Genomic DNA, 12,627 nt, shown 5'->3' on the forward strand with positions numbered 1-12,627 from the left:
TGCCTTCTTGCAGATAATTGATGTATTGGAATATTCCTCGTTCTCCCTATAACTGGGGAAAATTATTTTGTAAATAGATCAGCCAACTTAACTCTTAATATTTATATCTCCTGTACCTGTACTAGTGGTTGCATTTGTCTTTTCCCTTCATTCTAAGGTGTTTGAAGATGTGCCCACTTTGTCTGTTAAAATATCTGCTCCTAGAGCTGAAAAAGTTCTTTTATCATAATAATGAATATAGTAACCAATACTAGCTAGAATAACTTCTTTGTTCATCCAAGAGTTGGATATTGAAAGAATTATATTTTAGCTCCTCTCAACACTGGCTGCCACTATTCACTCAACAATGTCACATATACCTGATGCTATCTCTATCTTCACGAGTCTCTTTATTTTCCTTCACTCTTTTAGTAGGTGATTGATATGATAGAATGGAATGGAATGACAATCCTTGGTGATTTCTATGCTTGATATGCACAAGGAATACCAAAGGGATAGAATTTTGATTCCTTGGTTAATTCCATTCCTATGAATTTAAAAAATATTCTGCAAGTTCTAGAGAGAGAGAGAGATTAGATGGCTGCATAAATACGTAAGTAGAATCTTATTATACAATTTACAAATGTTAATAATTAAAATCTAGATGATTAGAAAGTATTTAGCATTAAATTGTGACGCAATTAGCAATTACAAATCAGATACTTAGCAATTAATGTTTTAGTATTTATGCAAAGAGATTCCGTTGATATATGATGTCTTTTTTTTATATGGATTTTAATTTGTTGTTATCCTTAACTATCAATACCCGTTCATAAATATATAGAGATGGAGAGAGAGATAATGTATTCAACCGTAATTATGAAACAAATGAGAGAGAGAGAGAGAATAAGATAATTTAACACAATTATTAGTCTTTATTAAACTAATATTATGATCTAAATGATCCCACTGAATAAGGGACGGTTTGTTGAAAGATCCCAAAAAAAAGCGTAGGAAATATTTAATTAGTTATTAAGTTTTATAGGCTATTATTATAAATTAATCTTGTCCATAGATTTTTTAAAATAAATGGCTTATATTGGTTCCTAGTTAACACATTGTACGTTCTCTTTGGTTGTAAATTTATCATGGAAAAATGAGGGATAAACAAAATTTCACTGTTTAAATGGAATGAGTAATGGTCAAGTAGGAAATGTGGGAAAAGAAATGAAGGATTTAAAGGATGAAATTTTGTTTATCCTTCATTTTCCCATGATAAATTTACAACCAAAGAGAACACACCCTAAGTGAATGTTTTCATTTGAACTCTCCTATATATATATATAACTTAAATTAATTGTAAAAAAAAAATCAACCAAAATTTCATTCATATCATCATTAATAATGATGAACTAAAATTATATTAATAATTAGTAATATATATATATATATATAATTAATTTGTCTCTTTTATGTATATATATATATATTAAAAGTTTCTAAAACTCTTTATAGAGTATAAAATTTTCACCAAAATATATAGTATTTTGATGAAAATTTTAACTAAATATATAATATTGTTCATCCAATTATAAATTAATATTAAACTCAACTTCATTGAATTATACTATATTGATTAAAAGAGCTGGTGAATTTTATAGTACTATATTATTGGATAATGTAATTTCTAATTTTAGAAAATATAAATTAACCTTTTCTACTATTTAACTATATTATTTGAGAATATTTCTAATTTAAGAAAATATGAATTGGTTTTTTTGCTATTTTAATTAAATAGTAAAACTAAAAATAACTCACGAACTGTTCGTTTTGTAACTAATGAAAGACGCAAGAAATATAAAAACAATTTCATAAAGTAACAGGAGGCAAAATTAAAACTTAAAAGAAAAAGGTAGAATAGTTTCCATAAATATGGAAAATAAGATAGGCGAGTGGTTAATAATCAATTAACCGGAACTTGATTAATATACTGAAATGAAATTCAGTTTTTTGACACCGTAAAGAGAAAAGAGAAGATTGAAAAAGAAGTAAAAAAAACAAAAATGATGTGGAGATATGATTAGTGAGCAGCATCTTCTTCTTCACAGAATTTGGTGTACTCTTTGGATCCCATCAAGTTTGCAAGGTCGGAAGGATTGGTTGGCTTCACCTTGATCATCCACCCCTCTTCATATGGGCTTGTATTAATCTTCATGCCAAACACACAACACAATCAATGTATAGTAGCATTATCATATATCTATATATATTCTACTTAATATGAAAATTAATACCAGTCCCGGAGACTCCGTTAGCTTGGTGTTGACCTCAACCACCTCGCCGGAGATCGGAGAGTTCACATCACTCGTAGCCTTAACACTCTCCACCGCTCCGAAACCGCTGCCTTGTTTCACTTCCTTCCCCGCTTCCGGCAGCTCCACAAACACCACTTCTCCTAAATGGTCCTGAATAAAATCGGATATATTGCTATTCAGCATTCAGATAACTAGTTTTGGGGCATATAAATTATTTTAATTAAAACAGCTATCAATAGCACCTTATCCTAAATTCAAATTCAAAATGGTTACTATTATGCTAAGTACATCCATTTTTTTTCCACATTGATATTCTTACACATGTACGCTAATTATTAGACATCGTGTAGAGATGGATCATATATGTATCATTCCCTTAGGTAGATTTAATCTTTTAGCGTAATTAAACTCTATGAGATCTAATCTTCCATTACATAAACAGCATATATTCTGATTGAGAGAGAGAGAGAAAACCTGAGCATGGTCTGTGATTCCGATGGTGGCCACAGGGCCATCATGCTTCACCCATTCATGCGAAGAAGCATACTTCAAATCCTCCAGAACTGTAATCAAATCAGCATACATTCAAAAATTACAAAAAAAATGGAAAAGAAGAAAGCATGAGTTGGTTTCTTACCAGTTGAAAAGGCTCTAGAGAGAGAAAAGGCAGGAGATTTAGAAGCACAAGTTGAGAGTCTCAGAGCATTTGCTGTAGAAGAAGCCCACATTCTTAGTGCCATTTTGTTTCAGTGTATCTTCTTCAGCCTCTCTCAGTGTGTGTTTTGAGTGCAAAAAAGCAGGAAGAGAAGAGGGGTTACAATATAATAGTTTATTATCTTTGATGAATGGTGGAAAATAAAAGCCTCATCCTTGGAACTCAGACTCACGCACACCAGTTGGTTTCGATAAAAATCATATTGTTTATTGTTACTATTTGATATTACAATTTCAAAATGTTATTTCATCAAAAATGAATTTGTGTTTTCTTTAAGAGAGATGTGCATAGATTAAGGTATGGTCGAATACTTTTTTAAAACAAAATTCAGTATTTTGATGTTTTCAGTATGTTTGTATAAATAGTATTTCAAACTTTGTGTAGAAAATGAGATGTGATGGTTCTGTTATTATCCCACTAAAACATACAATAACCTTGTATTGGTTTTTAATTTTTTTTGTTCAATTCTTTTTGTTTGATTTGAAATTTTTACAATGTTAATTCATTTGTTTGTGGGATGTGAAATACAATGGCCATTTTTTAGTTAATCCTTCATAGATTCAATAACGGAATAATCCTATTCGACTGCACCTAAAGATTCATTTGTTAGTATGGGCTAGCCTATAAATTTTTTATATTGGACCACAATGCATATAAGGTTGTTGCATCATCTTCAATTTATAATGCTCATTATCGTATCTCTTAGATTCTCTAATTGGGTTAAGTATTAAAGACACCCCTAACATTGACACCATTTTCACATTTGACACCTTAAATTAGACTTGGGTTCAATTAATCCCCTGAAGTCTTAAATTAAGTTCAATTAACCCCTTTGTCCTAACGGCTGTTTAACTCCGTTAAGTATTTTAATCTTTTTATTTATTTCATTGGTGGTGGGACCCACACATTTCTTCTTCGCCAAGATCGTTGGAAACACGTTTGGCGGAGAATTTTCAACGACTGTGACAGTAGCTGAACCAGGCGTCCTAGGCAGAGCAACACTGTGCCAACACTGTCATCAGCTGAAAGCTCATTCCCATGGCGGAAACAAGCTCCATCAATCCCCAAAATAGCTTCTGAACACAAACCAAAACATACCACAGCCTTCGCCCTGCCGTCTCAGCACCTCTCCATCTCCCAATACTCCCTCTCTCTCCTCCACTCAACCGCCACATCCACCACACCCTTCCTCATCGACACCGCCACCTCCCGTCGCCTCACCTACTTCGCCTAATTCAAACCCCTTCACTCCAACAATGACGCCGCCTTCATCTTCTCCCCCGCCGACCTCGCCCACCAAATTCGCCTCAGCCGACCCACCGTTGCCTTCGTCGCCTCCGAAATTTCCACGAAGCTCCCGCAGATCTTTATCCCCGTTATCATCCTCGATAAGCCGCAGTTTCTCTCGATGCTTGAATGTGACGCCTCATTGAGCTCCACCGTCGTGGATCACTACTTTGAATTTCGATTGAGCGAATAAGTACTTCTTGCGTTTATGAATGTCAACAAATAAAAGAAATCTAATCAAATGATAGTGATTTCTTCCACTGCTTACATGGCTGTCGCAGATCCGCCGCCGAGCGTATTTCAGGCGTATTTCCGGCGAGCTTGGCGAAGAAGAAAGGCGTGGGTTCCACCACCAATAAAATAAAAAAAATTAAAATATATACTTAACAGAGTTAAACAACTGTTAGGGCAGAGGGGTTAATTGAACACAATTTAAGACTCCACGAGATTAATTGAACCCAAGTCTAGTTTAGGGTGCCAGGCGTAAAAAGGGTCTCAATGTTAGGGGTGTATTTGATACTTGACCCAAAAAAGATAAGTGGAAAACTTGAGGCTTCCATACTCATCTCATCCATGGATGCTTTAATCATATTGTACTATCCTTGTATGGAGTCTAACAACACCTTCTTCAACCTCCTGCAAAGCAACAAAATGAAGCCTTCTCTCTCTTGAAATCCGACCCCCCTTTCAAATCTTCGGCATCCGCGCGCCTCGATGCGGCCTCTCTCATGAAATCCTTATAACCAAACTAGCCATCCGTTTTCATGGTAACATAGATTTTCTCGTCAAGGCCATCTCATACCACGCTCGACGTCTAACCCTCGCCGACCCCAACAACAATGTTCATCAAGTTTCCTTTAATCTCAATCTCGCTCTCACTCTCTCTTGCTACACATATTTGACTAAACAAATGTAACATCAACAAATAAATCGAAACCAATCTTACTTCTGTTGTTGCCATTATTCAACACAACGACTTTCTCCGTGTAGAGATTACCGGCCTCCCCAATCGAGCTCGCCGTCAACCTGAAATTGATATACTGAAGAAGAGAGAAAGAGAGAGAGAGAGAGGGAGAGAGAGGTGTGACTGAGGCGGAGCAACGCCTCATAGTGGTGGCTTGCCGGCCCGAGAGGAAGGCGGCGACATAGATTTGGAAAAGAAGTGAGGAACCATCTGTTTTGAGAGAGAGGGAGAGATAGGGCTGATATTAGGGTTTAGGGTGGGGAAAGGGTCCGGGTCGGGACTTCGAGTTCGGGTCACGGGCCAACCGTGTTGCATGGTGCAACATGTTGCACACAAGACCGCTTCATAAATTAGAATGAGTATGTCTTTCGTACAGATGTCCGTATGATACGAACACACACATACTCTAATAGAATACTTGTATGTATTCTACTACACACTTCAATACAACACTTATAAATGTCGTTTAATAGAATACTCATATGAACGTTTGTATAAGAGTTTTTGTGCATTGGAAATAATGACATTTGTTACGATATCATGATAGTTAAATTACAGTAAAGAGTTGGTCTTGAGTACACTCAGTCTCACCGAAGAGACAGGTTAGGGGGTGCAAGGCGTGGGTCATGGTGGGTTGGGTGCGAGTCATGGGTCACGGGTCATAGATAGATTGAAAATTATATAATACTCCCTCCGTCCGCCAAAAGTGGACCATTTTTACTATATCGGGCGTCCGCAAAGAGTATATCACTTTCCTTTTATAGAAATGGTCCCACCATCCACTTTAATCTTTTATCCTTACAAGCACTCTTTATTTACAAAAAAATCACCCCAAATTCAATCTCAACCACACATCTCATAAAGTGGAGGGACCCTTTCTGCACTACATCAAAATTATCACCAATTTTATTAAATTCCGTGCCCAGCCAAAGTGGTCCACTTTTGGCGGACGGAGGGAGTACTTGTTTTCCTAAATAAATACAGAGAGAAGGGTGTGATGCAATGATGAAGTATCACATTCAACTTACAACACCAGGGTTAAAACACACTAAATGATGCTGGTTTTTTTTTCCCCGTTTTTCTTTTTAGCATTTTTTTTTTCTATTTTTCTACTTTTTTTCTTTTCAACATTATTTTTTCTATTTTTTCATTTATTTAAGCTTTTTGAACATTACATTTCTTCATATCAATAATTATTTTTTCTTACAACAATAATTATTTGACCAAATAACTAAAAGTACAAGTTCTCGTGATTAAAAATAACGACTCGTGAAAAAGGTAATAACTTTGAAATATTACATTTATTCATATCAATAATTTATTTTTCTTACGACAATAATTACTTGACCAAATAATTAAAAGTACAACATCTAGTGAATTTAAAAAATAATTGACGTGAAAAAATGTAATATTGAAACATTACGTTTCTTCATATCAATAATTACTTTTTATTGTGATAATAATTATTTGATTGAATAACTAAAAGTATAACTTTTCGTGAATAAAAATAACAATTGTCGTCAATAAAGGTAATATTTTTGAAATATTACATTTCTTCGTATCAATAATTACTTTTTATTACGACTATAGTATTTGACCAAATAAGTCGAAGAAAAAGCAGTAAAACTGAATAAAAAAAAGTTCATAAATTGATACATTCACTAAATTCCAATGTTCTTTAGCTGTATACTGAATAGAATGAAAATTCAAAAATAATTCAACATCGACTATAACACCAACACTCTAATAACTAGCTACCATCACAGGCAATTGAACACAAAATTTAGGCAAATCAAAAGCAATCAAAATTTCCATGAAATCAGAAAATCAAATGAGCAACCCAATCATGTAAAAGAAATGGAAAAACACACTTCAATACGCAAACACATTTGTTGCCCGAGCTCTCACCCTCTTATCGCTGCTAGAAGACGATGGCGACGAAGAAAATGTAGATGACGACGTGGCAGTCGCTGAACGAGTGTACTCCAACGTACAACCACTATTTTTGCAGATCTCTTTCTCATTCATGAAAATCTGTTTGTTCCTGCACTCCACACTGCAAAATGCCCTATCTCATTTACAAATATGTACATAAAAATAAATAAAAAAATTGCAGTGTAACATGAATTATAATATGCGGAAAATTAAGAGAGAGAGAGAGAGAGAGAGAGGAAACCTACTTGTACATGAAGATGTCTTTGCCTGGCAATAGTTTGTGCCGACAGAGGAAACAGTTCTCCATAAATTCTTATTTGATTCCTCATTTTTTCCGATTTCACGATAGTGGCCTGAAAATTGATGTTTTCTCTTCAGAGCCGCTTGATGCTGCTGTTGTTTCTGGTGGCCTTGTCTTTCTCTTACTCCAGCGAGGCAAGAGACAACAGCTAGGCAGGAGACGGCAGCGAGAATCGCGAGAAGAGGAAGAGAAAGCAAGAAAAAAAGGGGAAGGGGAAATGCGACTGATATTAAGGTTTATGGTGGGGATGGGATACATATCAAAGCACCGAGTTCGAGGCGCAGGTCGAGGCACGGATCAGATCCGTCTCATTCATGAGACTAAGAGGGGGTGTATTAGTTCAAGATTTATGTAGATTTTAAAAGTCCATGGATTTTAAAAGTCTATAGAATTCTCATGGATTCTTCATGATTTTGAATGAATTCTTGGTCGGATTTTTAATGAATTAGCAAGAATTTGCCGTGATTTTCTCGGAATTGAAATCCCCAAAGCCAGCGGTCGTTGCGAGCACGCAAGCGCTGCAGGCCCCGCGAGCACTGGGTTCACGCGAGCGTTTGAGACCCAGCGCTCGCTGAAGCCCAGCAACCGCTGGCCACTTGATGAATTCATTGTACTCCTAGCTATGTGTTTATATCCAGATGATGCTATATTGTCATAGTTACTCTGATAGGGGTCATTATTTATTTTAATTTAGATACACTATAATATAATTTAGATACACTATTAATATTTTTCATATGAGCAACTTTGCCGAGGTGATTGAGTCCTTGTGAAGGCAACTTCATTTAATATGTATGAGTGGGGCAACTATTAATATTTAGATACAATATTTTTTATAGTATCTGTTACTGCTACCTATCACTTCTTTTCCTAGTAGATAGGGCCTACTTCATTTACATAGTTGGGGAAGGAAAAGGCAACTTTGCCAGGTGATCAATTTTGATATTGGTTTCATCTTTTCCCCGTTTGCCACGAGCGCTAGGGTCCAGTGTCCGCGGCCAAACGAGCGCTAGGGTCAAGCGGCCGTTGGCTTCTTGGCCGCGGACGCTGGCACCCAGCGAGCGCGGGATTTTGCCGGATTTGTGAATTCTCGTGGTGTGCATTCAGATTTGTTCATGCCTATTTTTTCATCGAAATCAATGAAAGTCATTCCAACTTTAAAGTCCATAGATTAACGAATACACCCAGATTTTCATAGACTTTTAAAAGTCTTGAACGAATACACCCACATTTTCATAGACTTTTAAAAGTCTTGAACGAATACACCCAGATTTTCATAGACTTTTAAAAGTCTTGAACTAATACACCAGACTTTAAAAGTCTGCAGAAATCTATTAAAGTCTTGAACTAATACAGCCCCCTAAGTATACTTGAGTTTTTATGTTGAGTGAGGGTGCATTTACTTTGATGGAAAAAGAGAGAAAATATATTTTCACCCATTTTTAACCATTTTTTTTACATGTTTACTACTCCCTCCGTCCCACGAATCTTGATGCATTTGTTTTCGACAAGGGGATTAAGGAGTTGTAGATTAATGTATTAAATGTGTAAATAATAAAGTAGAAAAGTGATAAAGTACTCGATCAAAAAAAAAAGTGATAAAGTAGAAGTGTGTATATAATAAAGTAGAAAAATGATAATTAAGTATAATTAAGAACCCTTATTTTTTAGCTAATTGTTGAAATGCATCAAGATTCGTGGGACGGATGGAGTATAATGGAAAATTTTCTTCGGACAAGATGGAATATTTTCTCGCGCGGCCAATTTTTCAATCAATTTCTCTTCAATGTTGAATAATATTATCCTAAGATATATAGAATTGTAAAAATATTTCTAATATTTTCTCATCTTTTCATTTTTAATAAACATATGATAAAAAAAATATATAATACTCCCTCCGTCCCTAAAATAACTTCCTCTTTTTCCATTTTGGGACGTCCCCCAAATAACTTCCTCTTTCTTTCTTTCCATTTTTGGAAACCTACCCCACCACTAATAATACTTTATTTATTCTTACTTTTCACCACTTCCAATACTAATTATAACACTTTTCACAACTTCCAATAATAATTATATCATTTTTTCTCCACTATCAATACACTTTACAACTTTTTATTAAAACCCGTGCCGTCCCCTAAGAGGAAGCCATTTCAGGGACGGAGGGAGTATTTTTTTATTTTTTCTTATTCATTTTTTTCTAATAAAAAATTTACAATCGAAATCTATATATTAAAGCAAAATAAATCTTATCCTACGTGTCATCCTATAATCACTTCATTCTAATTTTTCTCAATTCTCATTCATTCTTATTTTTTTTCTAAATTTTAATCCATTTCTATATCTAAAAACCATTAAAAATCTAAAAATCAAGATATATTTAAAAACTAAATATCAAAAAAATCATTAAATAAATATTCCAACAAAATAAATTATATCCTACGTGACGTCGTACAATCACTCCATTCTAATTTTCCTCAATATATATATATATATATATATATATATATATATATATATATATTGAAGCAAAATAAATCCTACCCTACGTGGCATCCTATAATCACTCTATTCTAATTTTCCTCAATTCTCATTCATTCTTATTTTTTTTTCTAAATTTTAATCAATTTCTATATCTAAAAACCATTAAAAATCTAAAAATCGTGATATATTTAAAAACTAAATATCTAAAAAATCATTATATAAATATTCCAACAAAATAAATTCTATCCTTCGTGGCGTCGTACAATCACTCCATTCTAATTTTCTTCAATTCTCATTCATTTTTATTTTTAATCAATTTCCATATCCAAAAACCATTAAATATCTAAAAATCATTATATATCTACAAACTATTAAATATCTAAAAATCTTTATACATCTACAAACTATTAAATATCTAAAAATCTTTATATTAGTATTCCTCTGATCAATAAAATTTTATTTGCGTCCATACACAAAAATAGAAAATACATATATTTGTAATTTTGAGGTTGTAATGATTATTGTAATATTATACTTCATGATATCCAACTCTCCAGTTTCAATTTAAAAACATACTTGATTTACTTTAATTTAATATATATGACTTTGATATTATTAATTCTATTTATATTCCCTAAAAAATTATCTTCGACCTCATGGCAGACCAATTTAGGTTCCTACGTATATAATACTTTAATTGGGTTAAAATAAAAATCACCCTTAAGATAAGAATGTAGAACTAATCTATACCCTTAATCAATAATACTTTAATGGACACGATTTAAAATTTATTATATTTTAATTTGCCTCTAATACCTACTGTATATTAGGAATAAAAAACTACTATAGAAAAAGACTATAAATCCCTTAAAAATCACAACATAGTTGATCTTAAAAAATAACCTTTGAAATAGGATTTAATCATATCTCCGTTAAGATGGAAAAATAATTAGTTCTAAATTCTTACAATAAAATGGTTTTTATTTGAACTACCATATATATACATACATATATATATGTAGGCTAAAGTTCAATGAAGAAGGCCTAAATGTAAGAAAGAAGAGAGAAGTAATCTAATCCGTTGATCTTATCTAATCTAACGGACATGATTTATTCACGCCATGTTCAACGGATTTTTTCGTTGAACATATGGGGGGTCGAAACCCAAAACCCCCAAAAATATTGTATATGTTCACGAATGTTCAACGAAAAAATCCGTTGAACATGGCGTGAATAAATCATGTCCGTTGGATTGGATAAGATCAACGGATGAGATTACTTCTCTCTTCTTTCTTACATTTAGGCTTTTTTCATTGAACCTAACCCTATATATGTATATATATATATATATATATATATATATATATATATATAATAACTATTAAATTCAATTGTTAACATTTATTCCATCAAATATAAATAAATTGATTCCATTGTTCAAAAGAGCACTAGTGAACTTATACGATTGAATGAATTTAGTCATTTCAATCTTCCAATGCACTATCCGCTAATATTCATTTATGGAGATGACGGATTATAAATTCCCATTCATTCTAATTACTCAATTCTAATTTTCCTCAATTCTCATTCATTCTTATTTTTTTTCTAAATTTTTATCAATTTTAATATCTAAAAATCATTAAATATCTAAAAATCATTATATTAATATTGCGACAAAATAAATTTTATCCTATGTGACGTCATATAACACTAATTTTCCTCAATTCTCATTTATTCTTTCTTTTTTTAAAAAAAAATTTAATTAGTTTCCATATACAAAAACATTAAATATCTAAACATCAGTATATATCTAAAACTATGAAATATCTAAAACTCATTATATTTCACAAATCAAGAAAAAATTATCTATATCCATAACATAATTAATAATGCATTTGATATAGAAATGTTCAAGAATAGAGCTATCTTAGCCCCTAATGAGATGGTTCATACAATAAATGATTACGCTATGTCTCTAATGTCCATCAAAGAAAGGGTTTACCTAAGTTCAGACAACATTTGCAAAGAAGATGGACAAATTGACATCGATGAACAAGTATTTTCAGTTGAATATCTCGACACGATCAAGTGTTCAGGATTGTCGAGTCATGAGATTAAATTGAAAGAGAAATGCATAATCACACTTCTAAAAACTATGATCAATCTAATAAGCTTTGCAATGGCACTAGACTGGTAGTAACTCAACTTGGGGAACATGTAAGTGAATGCAAACTCATTTCAGGAAAAAAAAAATACGCACAAGAAATTTTCTATAGTTAGAATGATTACATTTTCATCGCAACTCGCTAAATTTTCAATTCGGTTCCAAACTTCCAAAGAAGGCAATTTTCTATGAGTGTTTGTTTAGCTATGTCGACAATAAATAAAAGTCATTGATAATTTCTTTCAAATGTATGATTATTCCCATCGAAACCTATTTTTACTTATGGACAACTCTACGCGGCAATCTCAAAAGTCACCAAAAAAAGAGATCACACACAAGACGCAACAACTAACGTGGTGTATGGTGAAATTTTCGATAGATTATGAGGTAATTGTAAAATTAATAATTTATTCAAACTTTTAAAGTTTAAACCATTAGTGATATTATCTAATTTATTCTTTTCTTATTTTTTTAATTACTAATTCC

The 12,627-nt window shown here is 32.9% G+C and overlaps 1 protein-coding gene across 1 annotated transcript; it reads right to left on the reverse strand.

Moving 5' to 3' along the window:
• Positions 1 to 1,935: 1,935 nt before the first annotated feature.
• On the reverse strand, positions 1,936 to 3,338 carry LOC131019921 (glycine cleavage system H protein 3, mitochondrial-like). The gene is made up of 4 exons (XM_057948547.1): positions 2,932 to 3,338; positions 2,769 to 2,857; positions 2,274 to 2,444; positions 1,936 to 2,188 (listed from the first exon to the last, which is right to left on the reverse strand). Exons 1-4 carry the CDS (start codon positions 3,032 to 3,034, stop codon positions 2,060 to 2,062), a joined length of 492 nt encoding a protein of 163 aa, XP_057804530.1. The 5' UTR covers positions 3,035 to 3,338; the 3' UTR covers positions 1,936 to 2,059.
• Between the last annotated feature and the right edge of the window lie 9,289 nt (positions 3,339 to 12,627).

This window comes from Salvia miltiorrhiza, chromosome 4 (assembly GCF_028751815.1).
Source record: "Salvia miltiorrhiza cultivar Shanhuang (shh) chromosome 4, IMPLAD_Smil_shh, whole genome shotgun sequence".
NCBI classification, from domain to species: Eukaryota; Viridiplantae; Streptophyta; class Magnoliopsida; order Lamiales; family Lamiaceae; genus Salvia; species Salvia miltiorrhiza.

Bases quoted from the DNA above. Each gene is read 5' to 3' on its own strand.
- LOC131019921 (XM_057948547.1), bottom strand. From the start codon at position 3,034: ATGGCACTAAGAATGTGGGCTTCTTCTACAGCAAATGCTCTGAGACTC. The intron at 2,858-2,931 runs GTAAGAAACCAA...ATTTGATTACAG, and splicing joins CTCTAGAGCCTTTTCAACTG to TTCTGGAGGATTTGAAGTAT. The intron at 2,189-2,273 runs GTATTAATTTTC...TTTGGCATGAAG, and splicing joins TAACGGAGTCTCCGGGACTG to ATTAATACAAGCCCATATGA.